The 19,143-nt window shown below is 42.5% G+C and overlaps 1 protein-coding gene across 2 annotated transcripts; it reads left to right on the top strand.

Annotated features, from left to right (window-relative positions):
- Positions 1 to 130: 130 nt before the first annotated feature.
- Positions 131 to 18,925, top strand: LOC125761110 (uncharacterized). Of its 2 annotated transcripts, XM_049421961.1 has the most exons (4): positions 131 to 740; positions 965 to 1,426; positions 13,317 to 15,783; positions 15,866 to 18,925. In XM_049421961.1, the coding sequence occupies exons 1-4, from the start codon at positions 682 to 684 to the stop codon at positions 17,561 to 17,563; spliced, it is 4,686 nt and encodes a 1,561-aa protein (XP_049277918.1). In that variant the 5' UTR covers positions 131 to 681; the 3' UTR covers positions 17,564 to 18,925. The 2 variants fall into 2 exon arrangements, with proteins under 2 accessions (XP_049277918.1, XP_049277919.1); XM_049421962.1 differs by lacking the exons at positions 131 to 740; positions 965 to 1,426 and adding an exon at positions 4,609 to 11,644.
- Positions 18,926 to 19,143: the final 218 nt, after the last annotated feature.

Here is a 19,143-nt window from a genome sequence, read left to right on the forward strand (position 1 = left end):
CATTTCTTTCTTAATTTTATTCCATGGGTGGATGAGTCCCAGCAATATTATTGATATTTAGATAAATAAGTTTTTTTATCTATATAAAATATTCTACTCATGATCTTTTTCACCGACGTTAATTTGATTTTGTCATTGCCTCACAAGGCGAACTGTCAGTTTAAGGGAAACAAACAACGGCGAAAGACAGAGAGAGAGAATAGGAAAGAGAAAAGATTCCAAAATAAAAAAAATCATACGACCGCGCGCAGAGAGCAAAAGTTCTCCCCGATTCAGTGACAGTTTGCATTTTTATAGAAAAGAAGAGTTTACTTCAGTGTTTTTTCATTAATGCTAGTGTAAAATATTTAATTTCTTCCCATCGGATGCCAAGTGGCATAGATCTGGTGCGAAATATTACCGTCAGCAAAGAATGCATCCCCATCGCGAATCGCGTTAGTGTGCGGAATTGCGTGTTGCTGTGTACGAGCAAGTGATTTGTTGGGAAATTTGTTTTTACGGCAAATTTCCCAATCAGAGAAGCGTTTAGTGTGTCCTGTTAATCCACCAGTGCGTGTTTTTTCTGTCCCAAAAGAGGGGGTGCGGAGTGTGTCTCCTGTTCGTGTGTGTGTTTTTTTTTGTTCTCCCTGCACATCTTACCGACACCGACGGTTTGTCGATGTGTCCTGGGTTGGAAGAATAATGAAACCTAGCTTATGCTACACCTACTGCACGCTGTTACTGGTATCGCTCGTTTCCAGGTGAGTGCGGGTGTCGTTGTGTCGTTCAGGGGCGTCAATGGCCTTCACATCCTTGGGCGCCTTTCAAAAGGAAGGGTGACGTGGGAGTTGATGTTGGAGCTACATAGCTATGATGCAATCGCAAGCGGAAACAACTCTCCTGCACGAGTTCATCTGCCTGCGGTTACCATGGCCACGACACATACCACATTGCTCGTATTAATTTCGTCTTTTCTTCTTCACAGTTGCACGCTGTTCATCATAGTGGCCTCAGAAACGTTGAAGCCAACTGCTGACGATCAGCTGCATCAGCACGGTGCCGGATCACATGAGGCGGTAAATGGTAACCAGCTGGTACAACCTTCCGTCGATACTGATTCTCACGCCAAAAGTATAGACAAAGGATCCAACACGTTTCCCCAAAACCGGGTGATTTCCGGTGATATAGAACTATCTTCAAGTCGTGTACAGACTAAAGGAAGTTCGCCAGATGCAATCGAACAGAAAGATCCACAAGGGAAGGCTCAATCTAGGGTTCGACCACTTAAAAGACCACCTCAAGGCAAAACTGTTAGGAACACACTTAAGAAAGATATCCTAACGGAAAAGCCTACCCAACGTCAGCAGCAGCAGGATGAACCACCTGATCTTAAGGATGTGATATTTTTAGAAACAATATCCAAAAACGTTGGCGTCACTAATAGTGGGTAAGTCTGGCAAAATTATTTCCATCGTTATTCTGTTTTTAAGGGACCTGTAAGACAAACGCACATTCTGTTGCTTTACCCTACATGATAAGGCATCGCGTTACCGAATGCCGCCTGATAAGACACTAAACGCGCAATTGCAAAGAGTTTTGGTTGATGTGTCCTATCCCAAATTGGACGACGATCGCAGACGATGCATCCGATGCATGCTAGAAATATATTTTGCGAGACCTTTTCAATGCGACATTCTAACGTAACGACAAGCCAAAGAAAGTCATGATCGAGTCGATCGAGACGATATATCAATTATGCGCTATTTTAAGCGCATTCCCATTTTTTCCTTTCATGGGTTCTCTTTAAATGTCATAAATTCATAACTCTCGGCGTGAAGGTCAGCACAAAACGCTTCTCTGCACGTGTCAGTATGCACGTGTTACAATATCGTTTGTGCGTTTATCAAATACCTTCGGATTCACGTGGTTTTTACATGTACGGATAGGTATACGCGTTATAACTTCACGACGGCTTGTCCACCGTCGGTGCCCTAAGTGTGGCTTCCTTCATTGCAAACACAATGGATTGCTTGCTTTTGTTAAAGACACCCGTCGGCTCCTCGTGATAAGGCAAGCTTGACTTTTATGGAATGTTTATTTTTAATATCGTACTTCGCAGGCCCCGTTTTGCAAAGTTAGCGGAAAATTGGGCTATCGGAAGTGAAGCATGCCATTATTAAAAAAAAAACCTTTTTCCGCTTGATATGGCGTATCTACAAATGGTGTAAATTTGTATTATCGCTCCTTATCATCACACTTTGCATCATCCCGATCACTGGTGAAAGTGTAATGTAACAAAGGTACAATAAAAAGCGCAACAGTAGTGCGTCCGATAGCGGTGCATTTCATGGTGCACTGAACGCACATGGCACATACAGTAGAGAGAAACGAAGATCATCGACGAGGTAGGAAACCAATCGACCTTGGCAAGCAAACACGTTAAACCGTCCGTTTGTTACGTCGGATGTTACTACATTCCAAATCGTTAAATGACACAGACACACAAGAGAGAGAAAAAAGTGCTTGTACTTCACCACAAGCACCACCACAACAAATAACGATCGCCGAAGGGAAACAGTTGATCGACGAAACGACGGAACGCCTACACATTAATTATTTAAGACGCTTTTGTGAACAATTTCACGTTTCGTGTGTTTACCTATGAAGCTCATTCGATCTCCCTTTATCCTCTACTGCTAAATACACTCTGTTTCGTTCGATCTTCACCGCAAACAGCGTGCAATTTATATTTACACGCGCCCCAAAATAAATTCACGTTTGGAGTTTTTGTAACCTATTGAAGCTAACCTGTTGAAGTTGCGATGCAATGGATCATAAATTTTTATAATTATCGTTTGCTAAACAATGCCGATAAAAACGTCTCTGTTTATGTAATAATCATCCGTCGAATACGTCGCGATGGTATAAGAGGGAGCCAATTTTGTTTTTTGCACTAATTTTTGTGCTCCAATAATTTGTGAATATTATTTTATTTTAAAAAAAGATTGCAAAAACACACGATAGTGTATAATTTGTGTTAAAATTAATTTAAAAAAAGAACATTACAATAATGTGTTCCACAATATGACGACTCAGTGCGTTTACTATATGCCCAATGGAGAAACGCGGTGTTGTATGCTTCCCATTATAGGCCCAAGGTTCTGGCCCCAAGCTTGAAACTGGAGCAGAAAACATCAAACGTAGCAAAAAGGGTGTCAATTCAAGAAGTGTAATTTTTATCATTCTTTTTATCGTACCTTGAAACAAACCAGGGCATCCAGGGTTTTATGCAACGTTTTAAGTCCCATCTTTATCGTATAGGTGACGTTACGCGAAGCTTCCGCATTTTACCTGCCTGTTTGGTGTTTATATGTTTAAAGGTCACCCGGGGCCGGGAAGGTTAACGGACGGACGGGTGCCACTTATCATTACAGGCAGGTTTTTTTTGAGGTTGCGACAGACACGGTTTGGCTCACCGTGGAACGGTGAAGTTGTGACGTCGTCTTGTATGGGGCACTGTTTACCCCCGAGTGGCCCCTTATGATGAAGTATCGCATTGCTGACGTTTATCGTCGCGTGACGAACTATACTTTCAATCGGTTGATTAGGTGCAAAAAGGATGAATGAAATGAGAACTGTGTGTTGAAGAGGATTTTTTTTGTAGTATTGCATTTGTTTGGGGAAACCACTTCCAATAGATAAGTGTGTGAAGATGTACTTTTAAATTATCTCAATGTTTTCCCTTTTTTGTGTCTAAATACCTTCTATTGTAATATTTGGGCTTGTCTAACCAAAACCGTGACTAGATTCGATAATCGCGTCTATAGTCGAATTAATTTCCTTTTTACCTCAAGTCTAGAATAAAAATACCCTTATGGTATGGCAAAGTTTGTACAAAAACAGAGGCTTACTATCTATTTCATTAAAGAAATATATCGTTAATAATGTTTCGACTCTAACTTGTCTACAACTTGTCCACAGGTAAGAATATCAATCCAGCAACCTTCATAGGAACTCCAAATAGGGTACTTCCTTTTGGTGAACCGGTTATAACTCCATAACCAAAGGCTAACACTTCTCACGCAGTGTGTAAGGAACAGCAAAACCCCTCTGCTAAGCTGTATGTACTTCCAGACTGCAACCGTTGAGACCATATGTGTCCACGTCACTAGTATGGAATGAGAGAGGGTCTTTTGCTTGCATAGATGCATACCTCGTAAGTTAGCATAACTATTTAATGTTAATATTGAAGCAAAGCCCACCCCTTCAGAGTGTCATCCAATCTGTTTAAGGGCGTATCATATCGTACGTTGCGTGAGCACGGGAAGATCATGCGAGAGAGCAAAACGATGACGTTTGCAAACGGATTCCGGCGTATCTCCAAGCGGTCCTCCATGTTTCTGGTACGTCAAGTGCAAGTGGGACACGATGTACTGGGACGGTAGTTGTTGCTGCTACTACTGATGTCGGTTTCACGACGACGACGACGATGACGACGACAACGACCACGACCACCAGTCAGGGTGCCAGCGGTATGATTATCAAACCGGGGGAAGGAAATGCTGTGCGCGCGGACGTCGGCGGGACTCCGTTTGCCGCTAGTTGCGGTTTCGTTACGATGCTGGTTCGTTCAGTGTCAATTGAGTTGTTCATTCGTTCGTTTCGTGTGGTTTCTGTTTGTACTGCTCTGGTCGTCGTCGTCGTCGTCGTGTGTTGTTACTCGTTACTGTTCCTATTTTTCCTCCACTTTATCAAAGATTTGTGTGTGAGGAAGGAAGTGTTTCCGTTTTTGTCCTTTTAGTGTGTAGGAATTATATCCAAAATTGAAATTGGCAAGCCGTTTTTCGGTTGTTGTTGTGTTGAAAAAACCCGGGTGCGGTACCGTGGTTTCTTGCCAATAGAAAATAAATGCCGGGTCGATATTATGTCACATCACGACGGTTGCGAGCCAGGCAATAAAGCTGCTGAACATCAGTAACCGAGTGATCATCCAACATAACAGCAGCATCGTCGACATTGACCATGATGTGTGTGCGTGTGAAAGCAGCAACATTCCACACAGAGAGTGTTGTGGCGTTTTTTTATGTATAAATTCTCACTTGCATAAAATGCATTCTTTCTTGGTGATTCATTACACCAGTCCCTGTCGCAGTTGGGGGGGTGAGAAATGTGCAGTTGTGCATTCTAATGGTATGCGTGTCTGCATCGTGTCATGTACTGCAATCTAGAATAAAAAGTTGAGATAAATCTCCCTAGAGTGGGTTCTCAACGAGTGTTAAAAAGAAAAGAAAAATGGAATCAACTTCCTGTGCATCAAAGTGGCAAAAATGCAATTTAATCTTTGAGACGAAGAGTGTGAAGTTTATAAGCGAATTAAGCATAAAGAAGTGTAAAACTGCATCTGTATGATCGTTACGAGCAGGATCTCTAACTGTGTTTGGTTTAATTTAAACGTCGTGGCAAGCAATTGTGCTGGTTTAAGCAAAAAAAATGTAGATAGTGGTTGTCCAACAGGCACAGTGTTAGTAAGGCGGAATGTATCGAAAGAATGCTACCATTGCGCTAATGTACGGTTTGTGGGAGTAAATTGTTAGCATGAATTGATATGCAACGTGGAACTAGCACAAATTGAAGATTATGTTAAAAAAAAAAGATTTTTAATTTACGAGTTCAAGAGCATTTGTTATTCTAAGAGCTAGATACTAGATCCAACTTTGCCGCTTGGCCTTTGTAACTTCTGTATCCCTCCAGATGTTAAAATCATTATCTTTCCCTGTTAATTATTCTTGTTGAAGGTTTCCCCTTTCCTCTGAAAACCATGCTAAATAACCCAGTTTATTAGTTTTTGACTTTTTTTTCGTTCATACACCAAACTAAAAGTCCTCATATTTTGAAAGGCGTTGACTCTGAATATCACACCACTACTTAGCACCCATCCATCTTAATTCGTGCGTGAAGTTTGTCCAAACTTGATAACGAAACGGGTGTACGAGTTGTGAGAATTTTGTGCGACTCGATGTTCTGGCGCCGTCGTGCTGTTTTGCTTTTCATCCACTTGACCGTACCATAATGGAAGTTCCATGTTGGCGTTCTTTCCACATATTTCATTAGAGTTGGACGAGTTGGACCGGGGCTTATGATCGGGCGTAAAAGTGTAATCACTGTGCGAGGGCGTCGCAAGCAGACATTAAGGGAAATAATGAAAACAAGTGGTACATTCGTTTGTCATCACTATGATGTGTGGTCATTGCCCCACTGTGACTCCGTTTACAGTTTTGTGGGAGGAATGTGTAGTTGCTAGCTGCCCTTTTCTTGCAATGTTGTTGTGAGGTTCGGAATTCGGGGGGTGTGACATCACATTAAAGTGCAATGAAACTGAATTTGATGATAGTTAGAAAGTTTAAGATGGAATTAAGCATTAAGCAAGCTTTTCATTTTGTGCTTGCCAAGCGCTTCATGCAGCGACAGATGCTATAGCATGGTTGGTAAGCACGGTTTATAGCAACACACTCGTGGCGAGATCAAATCTTATCGGAGCTCTCTCATGCATCAAGAAAAATTTAACTTTGATATTACGGTGTATATCAATGGCACGATGCAATTTTAATTGAAGTATCTCATTAGCTTCCGGTGGAGTTGGGTGGCATTTGTGCCAGAGAAAGCATTTCCAATGGCGCCTCCAGTTTTCAGGGGAGGGGAAGGAGGGAGAGGGGGATCTTTCTGTTTGGAGCTGCTGGCGTAATCATGTTGCACGTGAAGCGTGTATAGCTTTTTGTGAATTTATCAAGTTTGCTGCAGTTTGGTCCAGTCCATCATTCACTTGGAGCCAGTTTTCTGACGCAATGCGACGCCTGTTTGCGGTTCCCATTCGGTGGTACGTGAGTGAACGAAGTTACAAAAAGAACTCGAAAGAAAAACAGGGAAAAACTAAAACAACATCCATTTTTGTGCGTTGCGATAGTTAAGTTCCATTCCAATTAGCTGCATCTTTTTATTTTGTTTTTGAGAAAATAAAGAAAACACATTACGCTTTAGTAGTGAAAGTGAAAGCATGTTTTGAGGTTTTAACGACAGATTGGATGCTGGTGACAAAATTGCATTTCTATTAGACTTTCAACAAGTTAGGTAAAGTGTCAGAAAACTTTTCGTTCGTTAGCAGCTTCGGGAAGGAGAGCTATTGAGTAATCGTTGGTTGAGGGGATATTTTTTATTTTGCTAACGAAGAAGTTGAAGTTAGCAATGTAAATTTTGCCCCTTTGCCAGACCTCTATGCTATGACCTCTGGAATGCAAAATTCAGAAAGAAGCCACATTGTGGAGAGTGAGCTTGAAAAACCGGTCCATACTGTTGTTGCCAACTGTGTTTGTGGGTGCTTTTTTCACGCGCGTTTCACATTTGGTAATATTTTCTTCACTAACTTATAGAAGTTTTGTTGTTTGTGTTCGTTTCGGTGTGCGTGGTAGAACATTCACTCGGTGTCACTCTTTGTCATTGGAACATGTTGAAGGTTGAGTAAAAGGTATCGACATTAAGAATATAGGTAGAAAAGTACATTCATTTTTTTGAGGGGTTATTGGTGACAAATTGTGGCTATTTGTTGGAGTTCAAACAAATAGTTAACCTTGACGCGCTAGTGATGGAGCAATAAATTAGGAAGTTGATATAACTTCAGATATGGACTTCAGATAGTGTATCTATATGTGCGTTAATGATTAGCATTAGCATCTAGATAAAGCTGGAACACTTCCCAAATGATGGAACACACATGTAACGTACCACAATTACCTGAATACGTTGTGTTCAACTGTCCCAACCGCTAACAAATCGTTTTCGATTGTTAGTTCAGCCTGTTTGTAACAGTTCCCTGCCTCCCACGAAACACGCAACGACAATACCATAACATGTAATGGTGCTTTAGTCTACAAAGTGTGCACTTTTGCTACTTGCGTTGTTGCATATTTAATGGTGACCAAAGGGCGATTTGAGTGTCTATTTCTCTACTCTCTGTATCCGTCCGACGTTTGTGACCCTTTTTGCTCTTGGCATTGATTTCGACGGAACTAATCGATCCGATATCGATCGTGCTGTGTACGGGTTGAGCGAACCAGCGTCAAACCGAACGGACTTTGTTGTGGTGGCTCCACAATGGCGAGCAACTGTGATGGACGACCCTGAAGATCGCCAAATTGCGTCGCAAGTGTCTTTCGTGTTGCTTATGTTTCCATCTAGAAATCTAAGCAAGAGTGATGGTGATGTTTCATTTGAAATTTTGGTAGTCTAATCAGCTTCCTCCGGTGGTTCCTCTTCGGTGTTGAATGCTGAATTCCGATGCGAAATCACGCTATAAACTTCATCACCAGCAACATTGATAAGAATTGTAGTTTTGTTTTTGCGGCTTAAGAAGTGCCTTGAGCGTGGATGTTTCTAGAGAAGATGACGTCCCAAGCGTGGTTTTTTCCCGCTATATTTAGATGGAGTTATCAGTAAGCATCGAGTTCGATTACTCAATTCACGATCGATTTGCGATCGCTGCTGTAAGTGTGATCTTGGGTCGAGCTTTAGCAAACAAGAACGGAGCAATGTTTCGCTTCTTCAAAGACAGAGTCCGCCGAGAGTCTTCTTTGTATGCATGCCACTTGAGGGTATGTCCGCATCGGCATACTACCACCTCACCCTTTGCTTATCATCTTGCAGGAGGTATTTTAACCTTCACTGTTGTAAACGTTGCCGACGATGATTTACAGTTTGTGCGGCCACCGCTGAACGACACACGACCGGAATTACTGTCGCGAATTGCAATCCGTGAATGCTCTAGTGTGTGCGTTGTGACTGATTGTAGTGTGGTATGTTGACGATACAGTGCACCCTTTCCATCACACCGATTTCTACCCGTCCCCCGCCGAGAGTGGCGCTTACGGTAAACAACACAGATGACGTGGACAAATCGGGATGCGCTTCGTCGCGACTCACGCTATTTCGATTATCGCAATCTGTTGTGTTTGTTGTGGGTTTGGTGGAATGGTTGTAGTAGTAATTACTAGCTGGGAAATAAAGATATTCGTTATCAGACTATTTAAGCGCAAAACTTCAATCGTTCGCCTGACGTGGTATAGAAGCCGAAATGTTCTAGAAAAAAATATCAATAAAGGTTCGCTGTAGGAAAGGAAACAGCCTTGAGATGAGGCCTCTGTTTGAGAGTGTAGTAAGTTCATTCATAATGTCTTGCTTTGCATTCTCGGAATCTTCAAAATCTTGGCATTAGATGTGATTACTTAATCGCATTTCGTCTCTACAGAAATAATAGTACCACTTGCTCATTTGCCAATTCAGTGCTGTGAATGGTAAGCCTCATTGAACTTGAGAATAAGAAGTAAAAGTCCGCCTTATACAAATATACACCTCTGCAAGGTGATTGACAAGGATTTTTTATTTTTCAAATGTTGTTCTGGATGACTGTATCTTGCTTGTTCATCGAAAGAATTCGATCTGAAAGATAAGACTAGACGTGATTTCCATTGTGTATATAATTGGTTTGTTTTGATAGCTGTTAGGTGTATGAAAAAGTTAATATACGATTGTCAATGTATGTACATTTTCTTGGGTATTATAGGGGCTGAGGATGATTGCATTCTTGCCGCGGATGCCTTCAGACGTACTCAGAGCGGGTGATCAAGTAGTGGATTCTGTGAGGCTCGAGAAGATCTTTTGTTGGAAAATCGTACATGCCTTTCCTTTTAAAAGTTGGGTCGCTATGAACGTTCTCTTCTCGATATAAAAAAAAGATGATTGCATACTTTCAGTGGTTTGGAACCCTGGGTGTCGTGAAACCTGGGCTAAATCTTCTCCAAGTCCGTTTTATATGTTGTGGGATTATTTTTATGTGCTAGATAATAAATCGAGGGCCCAGCTAAGATTTAAAATTCAGCAGTTAAATAAAATCTTAGACCAAATTTCAGTAACTCAATCTTTTGAAAATACCATTCACTCGCATTTACTTACAAATGCTTCTCTCTCTCTCTCTTCTTGGCTTAACGACCCTCTAAGGTAATGCCTGGCATTTCTGGTTTACTAGACTTGTTTTTACCACTTAGTCGGATAGTTACTCCTTGTTGGTTTTGATGCCCAATCTTGTCATGTAGAACCAGCTCCGTTTATCACATAAACCACCAGGCCGCCCTTAAATCGACAAATGTCTAAATCGTTCAAAATTACCATTCGCTGTTCTACCCGCGAAACACTACCTGAGTTATCAGAGCGCCAAATTGCGTCAGAAATTTGTGAGATTTAGCAAACCATGTGTCAAACGTGTAATAAAATATCACTGCACTTGTATCACTTTAAGGAAAGCTGATGTTTCTGCCTGGTTTTTTTCGCTTTTGTAGTAAACAGACAGACAGTTGAAGGGATTATATTTCATCGCCACGTTTAGCGAACACTTTTGAAATTGTGCGCAATTCATTAAAATCGGACGGACCTTGAAAGCGATCCTACAGAGTGACGGGAATTGTTCTGGAGTGATTTCAAGATACGGCTGAAACGTGGACGGTACTGTTGTTCTGGAGATATTTGTGGTTATGATCCACAATGGTCTCACAAATTCACGTGTTCCACTGCTAGTTGGCATGTCGTTTATCGTGGTGTGCAATTAATGTAAATTGAGGCTTTAAAATTGCACTAAAGCACCGCACAATTTCATTGCATTTTCCATACCACTGGCTTACTGCATAGGACGAAACTGTTTCACAACGAATAAGCTTTCAGTGGAAATAAAATTTCTAGTTTACCGCAAACGGTGTGCCGCGTTATCGGTGTTAATTTCATGACGATATAGAATTGTTTTCCTTTCCTTCGCCTTAGTTCAGTTGTTGGTATGTTAGTTCTATCGTACACGTCATGCAAGTAATGCAAACAGTTATGCAAACAGTACGAAATATTGGCAAGCATTCGAGCACAAGTTAGTATACTGTTTGGTGACGGAACCCCGAACTGTGCCTGTTGTGAGACAAGCGCTTATCATTTACCTCGTTACGGATGGATAATGACTAACGTGCGTTATTTGCCTGTTTAAATATTCAGTTCCAGTAATAGTGTGCCTGACGACAACGAGCTCTGGACAAAAAGAAAACTGCAATTGTTTTTGTTTGACAAAACCAGAAGTACAGTACAGTTCCGAAACAGCTTGTGTGCGTCAGCAAACTCAGGTTCCTTCGTTTCGCTCGTGTTTCAGTGAACAGTGTTCTGTATCAAAACGTAACGTGTCTCGCGCCTTAGTATCTCGTGATCGTGATCAACGTATCGCCATCGACACTTGTTTCTCTCTCTCTCTCGTTTGTACGAAAGAAAGTTTCATATGTTCGCCATCGGTTGGTGGTTATGTTTCACACTAGCAGAACACCAAAGTGGAACGGAACGTTAGTTGGCAGTGGCAGTGGCAGTTCTATGTACCGGATCGTCGAATGCTTCATCTACCATCGGTCGATGTGTACATGGTGGTGAATCTGTATCTGGTTGCATTTTGCTACATTAAATGGCAGCTCTCAATGTGGCTGGTCGGTGCGATCGCGGAACGGGCCGGAAGAATGCGTAAGCTTACCGTGCTGGTGACCTTCTGCTGGGTTGCACTGATCACACAGATCGTGGCCATCTCCAATCTTTACCACGATGGGTAAGTGCTGGCGGAAGCAGAATTGTGACGGGATATGCTATCAAAAAAACAGTCTAAATATAATTGGGAAGATGTGAGTTAGAAAAAAAGCAACTAGATATGCTGTAATTATTAAACTAATGCTTGACAAATTGATCTTTTATTCTGGGAAGCACAAAATTATAATTTTAAAATTTACTGTATTCACGTTAAAATTCCTGGCTATCACCCTGTTATGCATAAATAAAGTCAAGGATATGGAAGGACATGACTTCTTGAAGTTGTAGTGCTACAAAAGAATAATTAATACTAGTCTAATTGTCATAATTAAACGACATTTCTGGTCTGAGTTGAAATCTTCACCAGAATAAGCCATTTGTAGCTACAATTGTGTTATAATTGCCTTTAAAAATGTAAATTTTTGTATAAAATAACTTGAAACTGCGAAGTAGCTAACTGCCTATTAAGAATTAAGAACTTAATTTCTATAATCATTCAATTGTAAAGTATTCAATATATTTATAGTGAATAATTTGCGGGGTTATCTTTATTTTGGCATAATAACGCGTCCAAACGCACAAATGTAAACGTGATTCCTTACAAAAACATTTTTTTTGTAGTTTAATATTTAGTATGGAAGTCATCTTTAAATTGTTCTCAACTGTTATTTTCGTGTTATGTTTTAGGTGTTTCGACCTTCAACAACATTGATATGAGTAAACAAAGAAAAACCAGTTTAATATTTAACGGTTTAACAATGTCAACAGCTTTTAATCTTTTAGTAAGTTTTGCTAAAAAGAAGCTATGCCAGTATATTTGTTTTGAATAAAGTCACTAAACAATGCGCATCTGATCATCGTCACATCTGGTGTCATGCATGACGGATGTTGTGTTGAGCGGAGGTCTTGCGTAAACCATTCACTCCGGCAATATTTTGGGTACAAGGAAGTCCTCGTTAGCTGATAAGTTTATAAATAGTTCTTCCAAACACCATTCGTGTTGTCACGTTAACAAGCGGACAGTACACTGTGTACTACAACATCTTACTGTTCAACAGTAAATTCTCTACTTACGAGACAACATGCCCGATCACTCTTATGGCGTGCTGTACTTGAAACGGTGCACGCACCGTATGAGAGCAGTCAAGGTTAGAGACCGATGTGTTTGAGAAGGATATCATCGTCGTTTGTAAATAACAACAAAGTCAGCACAGCCAGGCACTGGTGGGCACCTCTCCACCGTATTCGTTGCTTATCACGTGTCATCTCACATGTTTATAGACTTGGGGATGTGTGCATGGTGTGCATGAGGGCTTTCTGTTTCGTTTCGATTTGTTTTGCTCTTTACGCATGATTGACCAACGTTGTGAATTCTCCTGATCTCTCAACCAGAAGTTTGTCGTGATACCTTCTATTGATGATTTAGGTGCTGAGATAGCCGTAAGATGACATTTGAATCTTGTGGACAGTTGATTACCGTTAGCAATAGTGATAGGAAACAGCCGGAACGACATTGATCTGTGATCTGTGATCAGTTGATGACAACGCCTTCATTGAGTGGAGGTTTTTCTTTAGCAAATGATCCTCTACAATTTATTTGATATTTTGTTACTAATAAGACTGTCAGTTTTTAGTTCTTTTAAGGTGTGCTTTGTTGTGTATTAATTTTGCCTTTTTTTTATTTTTATTTTTAGGTTACAAGACATTCCAGGACCACCATCGATAATAACGTTGGTGGACAATCAGCATCATGAGCTGAACAATATCGAAAGCAAGTTGGAGGAGAATTTAGAAGCAACACTGAAGAATCTGTCGCACAACAATGTTCACACCGTGCAAACAACCGTTCCGTTACACGCTGAAGATGATGATACAGGCGGATCTCTGGACAGCCCAAACAATGATACGATCGAAGCAAATGAACCCTCCACTGTCCATCCAAAGGAGAACGAGCAGCCGTTGTTGGTGATGATTCCCGTGAAAGAACCGGACGATGCATCGATGGGATCCGTTCCACAGCCCGCTGAATCTACTTCGACGCAAGAAGTATCGAGCGAAGCAACACTAGCTACCGATCCTGGTACGCCTGTCATTCCACCGAAGCAGCTCGAAGTAAACCTAACGGAAGAAAATCCTATGCCAGTGTTTAGCGAGTGGGCCCAGAAACAGATGGCTGAGGCGGAGAAAAAGTTAGGTGAGGTGGTGAATGCGTCTGCCATGAAGAAGGGCGCAAAACCATCCGGTAGCAAAACGGGCGGTGGCACCATGAAGCTACGGGCGAAAAATTATGCCGCACCGGAATGTGGGGCAAAGATTATAGCATCGAACCCGGAGGCACAAAGTACGGGTTCTGTCCTAACTGCACCGAAAGACGAGTATCTGCTAAATCCGTGCACCAGTAAGATTTGGTTCGTGGTGGAACTGTGCGAACCGGTACAGGCGGAACGGATCGAGCTGGCCAATTTCGAGCTGTTCTCATCGTCACCGAAAGAGTTTACCGTATCGGTTAGTAATCGATTTCCGACGCGCGATTGGGCCAATGTGGGCCAGTTCACCGCCAAGGACGAACGGTATGTGCAAAGCTTTCAGCTGCATCCGCATCTGTTCGGCAAGTTCGTGCGGGTTGAGATACTGTCGCATTACAATCAGGAACATTTTTGTCCGGTGTCACTATTTCGTGTGTACGGTACGTCGGAGTTTGAAGCGTTCGAAACAGACAACACACCGTTACTACCGGACGATGATGATGATGACGATGAGATGCTTGGGTTAGCTAATGGGGCAGAGAGTAAAGAGCTGCTGCAGTCGGGCAAACCGATTGTTACGGATGGTGAAGGAGTAGCCTTTGATGAAGAAAATTCTCTAACGGCCCAAGGTGGAAAGCAGCAAGAGGAAGGATCTTTGGAAAAGCAGGGATACGATGAACCGGTTGGACGAAAAGGAGGAAAGAATCCAAACAACATTCTGAAATCGGCCGGTGAGGTGGTAATGAACATGGTTAAGAAAGCTGCCGAAGCACTTGGCAAAAGTGGGAACGATAGTAACGATTCGTCGATCGGTGGCACCACAACGGAAAGGACACCATCGGAGGGAAGGATTTTGGTTACGAATGTTCCGACGAGCTTACCAGCTGCACCAGCATCATCGTTATCTTGCGTTACACTAGCTTATACAATACGTTGCGTTAATTGCACCGACCATTTTCGGGCTCGTCTCGAGTCTTTGATGAATTGCAAACACAATCTTCTCACTAGTCTACTAGGAGTGGCACGAATCGAGCGATCGTTCGATTCCGCCCAGCATTTTCTATGTGCCAACGTGTTAGGATTTAACTTACCGCGATCGATACAGGGCGAGGGCGTGGGGACCGGCGAGGTGTCACCAACGGTTTGCATGAATATGCGCTACAGTGTGCTTAATCTGTTACCGGACGAGTTGGTGGCGGGGCTGTGCAATATGGTGGCATTTGATCTGAACCTTATACCGATGTCACATCCCGATGGAATACAAGAGAACAAGGAAGTAATAGCAGGAAGTGAGATACAAAAGCATGAGAACGATAAAAATACTTCGGAACAAACGCGTGAAGAAGACGGTGCCAAGAATATACCTAATCAACAACAGGAAAAGCACGTACCGGCACCAGGGAAAACAGTCGTCGATGTTAATCATGTACCAAAAATGGTCGAAAATGTAGACACATCTGAACCAAATGGGCAAGGAACCGTAAATGATAACGAGCGAGAAGTTGTAGCTACTGCAGAGGACGGAAGCGAGCAGATTTTATCGGAAAATGCGTCCAAAGAGGATGTGAACATGTTTAATATAGTTACTGAACCATCTGTTGCTACTACGCCTGATTTTGCTGCCCGTGACGAAGCGTTTAAAGCTACGGATGGATCTAAAGAACAGGAACAACAGCACCAGAATCTGCCAGAACATCGAGAAAAGGAAGACTTTTCCAACGGTCACCAATGGGAAACGATTGAAGATGGTATGTTGGTCGTTGGCGGACATCATCCTTCGGAAATAGCAGGAACCGCTCCTACAGGCAGTGGAGGATTTACGACCGGACCTGCTGTTACAACTGCCCCATCGGGTATGGGTCAGCAAAAGGTGCAACCAGAGAGCGTTTTTCTGCGATTGTCCAACAGAATTAAGGTAATTTCCTTTTTTTCTTGTTTTATTAATTTTCTTTCTACATAAGTGTTAACAATCGTTCCCCATCTTTTCCCCCCATTAGGCCCTTGAGCGAAACATGAGCCTTTCGGGACAGTATCTGGAGGAATTGAGCCGTCGCTATCGCAAGCAGGTGGAAGAGTTGCAGCATTCCTACGCCAAAACGTTGCACGAGATCCAGGAACAGAACCTACGCATAACGGAGAGTGAGATGAAGCTGCGAGAAGTGAATGAACGTTTGCGGCAGGATTTGGTAGAATTTCAGGCAACGGCTACGGATTGGCGCAACATTGCTTTAGCGGTGCTGGTGTTTATCGTACTGATGCTTTTCATTCTTCTCGCAATGGTACGTTCGGTGGCGAGCAGCGTTAACCGTTTAGCAAACGGGCGTACGATAGAAAGACAGCAGCAACCTGCACCATTACCGCAGAGCGTTATCGATCGTGAGCTGGCACAAGTTGGCTCAGATGCTAAACCGATTCGTGGTCGAATGTTGCGAAGAAAATCAATCGATGGTATGCCGACGGGTGGTGGTGTGGATGTGACCGGAAGTACAATCAGTAGCGCTTCGGGTATTATTATTGCGACCGCTGAATCATCGACGGTGGGCACGAGTATGTCACCGGCACGGTTACGCAAAAAGCGACCGAGTGAAGAGGCGCTTAATATTAGCGGAACATACGTGAACCTGTTGATCGATGACGGGGAAGGATCACAGCTACACCAATCGGCACAATCAGCACCGATAGCGTTGGAGAGGAAAAAATCTAAACATAAGCACCGTAAAGTGTCCGCACCGTCGATGATTGCTAGTAGTTCAACTCCGGTCCCGCATGGTAGTGGTTACACGCATCATGAACCCGCGAAACGATCAATTTCCATGATCGAACCACACGAGCAACAGCGTTGGAGAATGACGCCCGTAAATGGGAGTCCCCAACGTCAGCAAACTCCCGAGAAGGAAAACAGTGGCCGTATCGATGAGTTGCCATACCTGGAGGATAATGATGAATTTATTATACCGACGGCAAGCGATTTGTCGTACGATGAGTATGTGCCCGGATCGAACGTTTCCTCGGTGGAAACTGCGCCGACACCTAGCGATATAGAACGGCCCGTAAATGGTACGCCCGATAGGAATGGAAGTGTACCACCACAATTACTGTCTAGCGGTGGTGATGCCGGCGAAGGAATGGAACCGAAAATAAACCATTCAAAATCGACACGCCGTCTGTCGTCGCCGGCATTTTTCAAAAGTTCACTGTTGCGTTCAAGTCTTGGATCGAAAAAACGTTCATCTAAAAAGTCGACTAATGGCAACAGTAGTAATAACACAAGTAGTAATAGTAGTAGCAGTAATAGTTCCAACACTAGCGGCGGTAACAACATTTCCGTCGTGAAGGAAGCGGGTGCAGGCGATGCGGGATTAAGTGAAAGCGTACGTACACCCCAGGACAGCTGGTACCGTTGGTGGTCATCGGAGCAGAGCAAAGTGCTTTCCTCGTCTTCGCCGTCATCTAGTCAGGAAGTTGGTGTGTCGCCAGACGGCAAACACCAGCAACAGCGCCAAAGGATAGGAAAAGCCAAATCAGCCAGCCCATCCGATAGTGGTGCCAAGCAGGTGGAACAGGAACCGGTAAAGTTGTCCGTGTCGTTCAATGGTGATCTGCCGTCGAACGGTGTTGCTGTCGGTGGTAACGGTGCGCTAGAACGAAAATCAAGCCGGGGTAGCATACGACGATTGTTCCGGAAGGTGTTCTGAATAAAGTAGCAGATAACTGAATTACAATAGACTGACGCTGCCGCCGCTCCATGTGTGCGAAGCAGCTGTGTGATGGAGAGACGATTGTTAAAAACACAAAACAAGACAGCCACCAATGGGCGGGATCTTCTTCAAGGGCCAACCGATTAGCGGAGAACATATTTAGCAGTTGATAGCGCATACTTGTAGCATACCATGCGGACATGTTTCCACTGTTTCGCTGGAGGGAAAAAGTCAGCAGATGATGCAAATGGTTCCTTTCTCTCAACCTGTACACCCACTTGTTTTACGTTTCGTACTTGTTGTGTATTTCCTTTTGTCTTATTTATATTTTGATGTCTGTATAAATGTGTACCCGTTAAAAAATTGAAGGTGAAAATATCGCTAGATTTAATAATGTAGGAATAACTCCACATCGCTGTAGATGTCGTAGAATGATAAGCGCTAAGTAGGAATGTCCGTTTCTGCGGGATAAATCTGTCTGTTTCTTAACACTCTTGCCATTTAGAAAAATGTTTTGTTTTTTTTGCTTCAGTGATGTTGAGAAAAAAAAGCACACATGAATATACGTGTCTTGTTCTTTGCCTTACGTGTGTACCAGTTCCAAATCGATGTTTATGAAAATTGTATGTGTTGAAAACGAAATGTAAACCAAACAAATTGGACCCACCCGGTTTTGATTGATTTGTTGTGATGTTTGGTGCATTTGTATTAAATGTTATGAAACAAAATTTGTTTGTTCGGCTAACCAAAAAGTAGATTAATCAATTCGGTAACTGCAAACACGTGCAGATGCGAATAAGTCACTCTAGATGTTGTCATAGCATATAGCTTAGCTATGTGTACGGCTCATCCTTGTAACAGATACTGGAACAACAGGTGGTTATATACCCTTTAATAATTCGGTTTAAAGCGATTTCGGACAGTCTAGTAACAGGTCAGAACTGCAATGTGATTGTACTGTTTGGAAACATATGGAAACAATTATTTGCGATCACTAACAAACAGTAACCAATACTAAATATAGGCCATACAAAAGGATAACAAATTGTAGCACGTCGTCCACAATGTACTGTCGGAAAAAGTAAAACAGCAGTACACATTGTTCCGCACTAGTTAAACTTTTTCGTGATGCACCTTCCGTAGGCTTTACAATGGTACATTAAATGTGGCAAAGCGTTATAATAATGGAACACAAAATATTACCCCATAGAACAGGCTCACCCGTTTATCTTCGCCTCAGTCAGTAATGCCAAATATGCATAACTTGAAACTCCGATGGGCGAGAAACAAGGCCGGATGGATCCTACCGTTGAAACGTTCATGTAGAAACCGAAATAAATTATTTTGTTATCAATAGTACCTCTACACGGTGTAACAGGTGGTTGACTATTAGGCGCAATTTGAAAGAAATGAAGAATAGGAGCTAAAAGGTGTGGAAAAGCATATAAGCGATCGCTACCGTGGATTGGTAGTGCCAACAATAAACCAAGAGTACTAAAAGGTTGTAGCGCCTTGAACGATTATAATAGAACTTTAAATACAATTTCGGAAACATTATCTGCTTTAAAAAAGATAAT

The sequence above is a fragment of the Anopheles funestus genome, chromosome 2RL (assembly GCF_943734845.2).
Source record: "Anopheles funestus chromosome 2RL, idAnoFuneDA-416_04, whole genome shotgun sequence".
Classification (NCBI taxonomy): Eukaryota; Metazoa; Arthropoda; class Insecta; order Diptera; family Culicidae; genus Anopheles; species Anopheles funestus.